Source organism: Cotesia typhae, unplaced genomic scaffold, assembly GCF_013202065.1.
Source record: "Cotesia typhae breed Kobodo isofemale line unplaced genomic scaffold, CoteBio_Ctyphae contig_27, whole genome shotgun sequence".
Lineage (NCBI taxonomy): Eukaryota > Metazoa > Arthropoda > Insecta > Hymenoptera > Braconidae > Cotesia > Cotesia typhae.
This window is the reverse complement of record NW_027423733.1, coordinates 655,964-663,503: the sequence shown is the minus strand read 5'-3', so window position 1 is coordinate 663,503 and position 7,540 is coordinate 655,964. Positions and strand designations below refer to the sequence as shown.

General features: G+C 30.1%; 1 protein-coding gene across 2 annotated transcripts; it reads right to left on the bottom strand.

Moving 5' to 3' along the window:
* Positions 1 to 272: 272 nt before the first annotated feature.
* LOC141525763 (uncharacterized) lies at positions 273 to 1,909 on the bottom strand. Of its 2 annotated transcripts, none has more exons than XM_074240383.1 (4): positions 1,650 to 1,909; positions 889 to 1,485; positions 421 to 703; positions 273 to 351 (listed from the first exon to the last, which is right to left on the bottom strand). In XM_074240383.1, the coding sequence occupies exons 1-3, from the start codon at positions 1,831 to 1,833 to the stop codon at positions 438 to 440; spliced, it is 1,047 nt and encodes a 348-aa protein (XP_074096484.1). In that variant the 5' UTR covers positions 1,834 to 1,909; the 3' UTR covers positions 273 to 351; positions 421 to 437. The 2 variants fall into 2 exon arrangements, with proteins under 2 accessions (XP_074096484.1, XP_074096485.1); XM_074240384.1 differs by having other exon boundaries at positions 889 to 1,473.
* Between the last annotated feature and the right edge of the window lie 5,631 nt (positions 1,910 to 7,540).

The following is a 7,540-nucleotide window of genomic DNA, read 5'->3' as shown; positions in this document are numbered from 1 at the left end:
CACAAGTTGCTGAAGAAATCAATGAATTGATATTTTTGTACTCGAATAAATTTTTCAAAAACTGCAAGTCATGATTAGCAGCAGTTGTTGCAGAAGTTGATGAAAACCAAGCTTTTAAATACAGTGTAACTATAAATATACAAATTTGCCGAAGACCGTCCAATTCTTTATTAGAAAGTTTAAATTCATTTCTGAATAGAAACATTTTTAAACTGTAAATTTCCTTCGCCATCCACCTAGCATGATGAATTGCACCAGGACGTTTGAAAAAATTTCTTCTTGAGGCATTTCTCCAAGGAAAATCAACGACAATGCCAACAATTCTTTATAGTCATCTCGGGGTTGCAGTAACTATCAAAAACAATTAAAAATTTGTCAGAAACAAGAAATTTTTTTCTTAAAATCGCAGTTAAATCATACCTGTAAGGATTGTGCAATTAAACTAGATATTTCATTTTTTTATCCAAAATGATATCAGCAACAACAGTATCTTCAATTCCAGATTTATAATTAGTTTTATTTATTTCATCCCATGATTTTTTAAATCTTCCGAACATTGGTACGTTTGGCCCAGATGACACAGGCCAATATACTTCAAATGCACTTCTCAATATGATCTCAAAAATGTGGTGACGACATGGTAACCAGATTAACTCTCTTCCCAAAGTCTTTTCAATTGCCTTACATGTACCGTTATGAATTCCTGTATAAAAAAATAGATAACTATCGTTAAATTTAATATTTTCAACAAATTGTAGATTATATTTAAAATCCAAATGAGTAAATAATTCTCAATAATTTCAAAAGTGAAATTCAGTAAGCAATAAAAATTAAACTAGAACGTTAATAATTAAATATTTTTAGATTAAATTATCATTGATAAGTTACCTGTATTAACTGCCGTCGTGTCAAAACACATCGCCTTAACATAATTAGTAATACCCCATTCACTCAATGTCGATAAAATGGCTGATGTCTGATTGTCTGCCGTCCCAGAATTCATTTTTGGAACCCCAAGTAATTGTTCGGTACCAAATGCAGTTAAAATAACTGGTAGCCGTTCCACAGATTTTGATCCAACAAGGTCATTCAGCATTTTTCCGTCCCAATGCACAACGTATTTATCGTGTGTCTTAAAGTTGTCATTAAGTCCTTTAGCAATGTCTTCTCTTTGAAGCATACGAGCTCGTTGAATTGAACTATAACTGAACGTTGTATCTTCAATTTTAATACCTACTGCTAGTAAAACCGGAGCAATAATAAACATCGCATTTCTACTGCTGACATTAGCTCGGTCGAGTCCAAAAATGACTTCAGGAGTTAAGACATCAAGTTTTGCTCGTTTTGTCGGAATTGGAGGTTCATACTCTGAATCAGATCCAAAATTTGTAACTCCACTTAATGTATACGTAGAGAACGACTCTGATTTTTCACTTGGAACAATCGCACGACTGGTAGACGGTTGATCTAAGTCTGGAATAAGATCTGTTTTATAAATTAAACGAAGAAAATGTATAGAATTTATTCATTTTGATGACAAATAATTAAGAAAGGACTCCAAAAATTGTCTAGTCAAATGTCATCTAGTCATCTATGAAAAGTTACACTACTACCTGACTTTATAATAATTAAATATCTCAGATACTTACTACTCTCATCTATTCCCATCATAGTTGTGGTTAAGTTTGATACAGGTACATTATTAGAAAGAATCTCTTTATGGGTACCGAATTTTTGATCCAAATACAACTTTCTAATATTATCATCAAGCACTTTTAAGGATTTTTCGCTCACAATGTCGAATAATTGTTCAAGATCAGTCTGAAATTTCATTTCCTTTTGGTTTTGCGCTGAATTCTTTTTATCGAAATTTTTTTGTAATTTTAACCATTGACTGTGATAGCGAAGAAATTTTTGACTGCATTAGGAGCTCCACTAGTTGGAATCTGATTTTTCTCCACAGTTCAATAACTTGGTCAACTGAATTTTTAGCACTTTGTTTGATTGAATACTTTAAAATTTTAAGTTGGTAGAAAAACACACGCATAACCTCTTTCACTTTTGGTAACTTACGTTCCGAAATTCTTTGTAGAGGTATTCCGATAAAACGAATTTCTTTATTCATTGTAGGTTAATTGATGATAAATAAATTTATGTGATGATTATAAGACTTATTTAAAATGAATTTCATAATAATAAATGACAACGCGATTAAGATTTTAAATTATTAAAGATAAAATTAAAAAAAAATATTATTAGAATAAAAACTTTCAAATGAATTTTTGAACAGAAAATATCTATAGGAGTTGCTTTTATAATAAAAACTCAAATTTGTCTAAATTTCCTTGAAACTCACAGAATAAATTGAAATTTTTCGAATTATTTATTATTGATCAAAAACTAGAAAAATTGATATGCATTGATATTTGACGATGAATATCTCGTAAACGCTCAACTTGATCGAAAAATCATAAGAGACCATTTTTATAGAGCAGTAAATTTCCTACAAAACTATGAGTTTCATCATTCATAATGATTTTTTTTCATTGAGTTATAAAATTCATAAGAAATAAAAAATTTTCCCAAAAATAATCAAACTTTAACCGTTAATATCTTTTAAACGGTTGGGTTTACGAAAAAATCGTAAGAGACCTTTTTGTAGAGCATTCAATTTCCTACAAAATCTAAGGAACAAGATATTTTTTCAAGTAGTTGGAAGCGAGATATAAATTTTTCTATCTGATAATAAGAAAAAATAGAAAACTGTAAGAAGGAGGACTTTCCCGTTACAATTAAGAACTCATGCTTGGAGAGGCTTTCTTAGAGGTGTCTAGGAACCTATTTTTCAGAGTACCAAACGAAAAAAAAAATATTTTTTTTTTTTGAATCACCCTAGTGTACACGAAGGCACAAAATTTACACCTTATAAATTAGTATTTGGCAAAGAAGCTCGTTTACCATCAGAGTTCTCCTATTTAGATGACATACCGACATACGCCGACTACATCAAAAATCACGCAACGAGATTACTAGAAACTCAAAAAGAAGCTAGAGAAAACCTAGAAAAAGCTAAACAAAAATCAAAAATTAGATACGATAAAAATATACATCCAATAAATTTTAATATATGTCAAAACGTTTATTTAGTCAAAAACCAAAAGACAGGCAAATTTAATGACAATTATCTAGGTCCTTATAAAATTACCGAAATATTTCCAGATAAAAATGACATTGAAATAGAAATAAAACAGGGAAAAAGAAAAATAGTCCATTGTGACAGAGCAAAAATTGCACATTAATAAAGAACCGAAACAAAGAGTGAAACCACGCGCAGAAATCACCCTCTCTTCTACGTCCAAACATTTGAATCCTTGCCCCCCACTTTCCCCCAAATGAATCATTTTTCTGAGAAAATAAAGTTTCAAGAAAAATAAAAGTATATAATTACACATATATATTAAATAAATTTTTTTACAAAATTATATAGATTAAACAAAAATAATTTAAAGATGGAATAATTAAAAGCAATGCCCTAAAACTTTAAGAGAAATATAACAAAAAACTACAGGCATAATTAAAACATACAATTATAAAATTTTTCTTTCCTATTTCTCAAACAAATAAATTTTTTTTCTCTCCCAAAGGAAAATACGACCCCTAAAGAAAATATATAGATATAGTAAATTAAATTTTTTAGTTAACAAAGTAACAAATACTGTCGCACATATATAAAAACGGAATATTTCTCTCACCCTTTCTTTCAAAATATTTTTTTTTCTCTTTCTCTCTATACACACATATATTCAAAAGAATCAATAATGTTAATAAAGACTTAATAATTAATTTAAAAAGAAATTTTTCATTTTTTTTCTCTCAAAAAAAAAATTACAAAAGAGAAATAAGAAAATAAAATAATATAAATACGATAATTCAGAGTTTATTAGTTCCAGTAGAAGGAATAAATTAGAAGATATAAAACATCTAAAAATCACTAAAAATATATCAAAGTACGCCGAGAATCAGATTTTTTTTTTTCAGAAAAATAATGACATACTTTTCTTACAGGAAATATAAAATAAAAAAAAAAAATATTAAATTTTTAAAAATGGTTAGATATAAGAATGAACCACAACATCGAATATATAGATGAATAAAAAAAAAATTCAAGTGAATATATAGATATATAGAAACACTAATAAAAAAAAAAAAAAAAAAAAATAAACATTTAAGCTTTATAGAGATAGCAAAGAATCACCGATTCAAGTAAAAATAATTAAATGTACAAATTAAGTAAATAATCATAGATTTTATTTTTCAATAGTACGTAAATTTTTTTTAGCCAAGAGAGATGCTAATAATAATAACAAATTAATAAATTAAAAATAATAATATAATACATAATAAATTGGAAACTAAATTTTTTTCAAATGACAGCGGAGTAAAATACCAACTTAAAAGATAACAAAGATAACGCAAATGTACATGTATTTTCTTCCAAAAATAAGAAAATTATTGTCATTAAGGTTTTAAAGAATTTTAAAAGAAAAAGATACACGTAAACTCAAACGTAATACTACAATTGATTATATAAGTAAAAACAAATAAAAGAGGATTATTGTCATTAAGATTTCAGAAAAACTTAAAAATAATACAAGTACAAACACTTAGGTACAGTTCAAAATGACAAAACATGTAAGCAAAACGACGTTGTACAAAAATAAGTTATCTCAGAATCATCGGAGTGTCTCTCGACTCACAAGGGACGCGAGTCTACTGAGAGGGAGCAATCTCCTAAAAATTTTTTTTTTGAATAAAGTTTAACGCGCGAAAAACATATTTTTTTTCTCATAAGCATAAATTAAGATCAATACCCCCTAAACAACAAATGGGACGTTTGTCTAGAGGGAGGGACGTGTTACGTCCCCACCTGCATTCGCAGATGTCGCTGATAGCGAATACGCACGCTAATTTAATCTCTAACAATTGTATAATAATTTCATAAATATACATTTTTTATAAATATAATGTTAAATGATAAGTAAAGAATTCCAAATGTCAAATATTAAATACTAAATATAGAAATAGAAAATGATATTTTTAAGTTTACATTAACATTTTCTCACGAAGATTGTTAATGGAAAATGATTCATTGTAAGACAACTAGCGTTGAGTCCGTAAGTATATTCGAGAACGTTCGAGGAATGTTATTAATTAATTAATTAATTAATATTAATTAATAATTAATAATTAATTAATTAACATTAATTAATAAAATAATTAATGTTCTAAATAAATGATGATAACGAACGCCTGCGTATCCTGGACTCTGGAGTTGAGTCAGCGCGGATCATCCGAGTGAGACTCGGAGATGCCGCGCAGATCAACTCAGGAGAATAGGACATTCGGGGCCTGATACGCAACCCTACTCCCCTCAGGGCGCGGCCCTTCTACGAGGAGATATAAGCAGGGTGCACGGGTAGTTCGAGGCTCTCTTTTTCCTAAGGCTCTTTTTGATCTCAAAGTTACGAACTTAAAGCTCTTCTCGATTAATTCTTGTCGCGAGACTATCAAATCAAATCACGTTAAATACTATTACGTACTACACGGCAGTTGTCAAACCACTCAAATTAAAAGTGTATTTTAAATAGTTAAATAAATCCATTTATTAATTAAATTCACCGAAGTTAGTTATTTCGGAGTTAGTTCGAGAACCTCTACTTACGACTCTGGAGGTCGTATCATCTTTATCTCCAGCTCTAGTTGTTCTACTGGTCATACCCAAACCCAAGGGGTAACCGGGACGTAACATAATTTTGAAATTTATAATTTATAAACGTTCGAGTTTAAAAATGACTATTTTCCAGTAAACTTAAAAACATACTTAAATTAATGACCACGATTGTATGTAATGACATATAGTTATATATAAATTATATGAAGTCATTTATAGATTATATATGGTTCTATAGAATTCTATATAATTTTTTTTACCCGGGTAACGGAATCAATATGTAGTTACTTCTTATTACTCATGGGGTTATAATATTTATCGGGCGTATAACCTGTTTTCAGTATCTAAATTAAATACCTAACATAAGTACTTCCACTCTTTACATTGATTGAGACATCACTATATATATTGACTCTGGGTACATTATGGTTCTTATCTGTACTTATTGTGGGAAAATTTTGATAACAACATGTATCCACTCTGGTTACGTAATGGGTTTTGTATGTAACCATTGTGAGAACTTTAAGATGACAAAATGTATCCACTCTGGGCAAGTTATGGTAACATATCGGTTACAGTACGTATTCACTCTGAAAACACTCTATTATCATTATGTATTTACTCTGGAAACACTCTGTTTTCAAAATGTATTCATTATGGTTTCACTACATATTCATTTTGGTTACCGACTGAGCCCACTCTGGTTTCAGTCTGGATACACGATGGACAAATGTAACAAACACACTCTGGAAACTCTCTAGAAACACTCTGGAAAATCTCTAGAAACGGAATGAAGCCATTTCCACTCTGTTTCCAGAGTATTTCCAGAATGGCTGTAAGGTTGCGAGGGTAGCTGATGACTGAATTTGTTAAGTCAATGTAGTAATTTGCAAAAGTAAATTTTTCTCAATTTCTTTTCAATATTCGAAAAAAATAAAATGAAGTAACCAGAGTGTGTGTAAAGAAGTGTGGGATATGTGTGTAAAGATTAGTGTGGGTAATGTGTGTACGATCTTCTGCTTGTTGATGTTTTGCCGAGCAGAGGAATCGTGGAGTGCATAACGAACTCTATTTGTTGATGTTTTGCCGAATAGAGTGATCCAAATCTTAGAGCGTGAGAGTCCGGTGGACAGCGCAATTTAGTTAGAAACCGCAGTATAGACGCTCCCGTAAGAAGGTACTGTCGGGATTAAGAAAATTTTTGTATGTGAGTGTGAGCGTGTGTACTTTGTTATCTTATTTTTGTGATAAATAAATCGCGATTATATTGTTAAATGAAAATTTATTTATTTCAGATCACCTTCCTCACTCTCTCTCCCTGTAAGATAAGCTCTCTGTTCTGGACCGGTTCCAGGAACCGTGATTATAAATCCTGGTGTCACACTTTTGTTAATAATTTTAGTTTTCAATTTTGTTTAGTTAATTATTTAATTAAGGAGCCAATCTGAGCGGTCAACCCCGTTATAACATTTAAATTGAAATTCATGATCAGTACAAATGATTGGTATACGGGGTATAAAAATAATGTCACCTGATCCACATCCTGTAATAATTTTAGCTTCAACAATATTTTGCTTCAATGATATCACTTGCAGGCGAGTTCCATTGCATAATTTTGGAGAGCTCAAATTTCTTATAAGCATAATTAGTGCTCCGCCCTTGTGGAAATAATTCTCTGAAAAAACTCTTGACAAGTCTTTATAACTCTGAATAAGACTTTTCGAAATTCTTCACATCCCTAACTAAGTGAAGGAAAGATTTAATAAGTCTTCAAAACTCAGCAATACTCTTCAAAAGTCAAATTTTCCC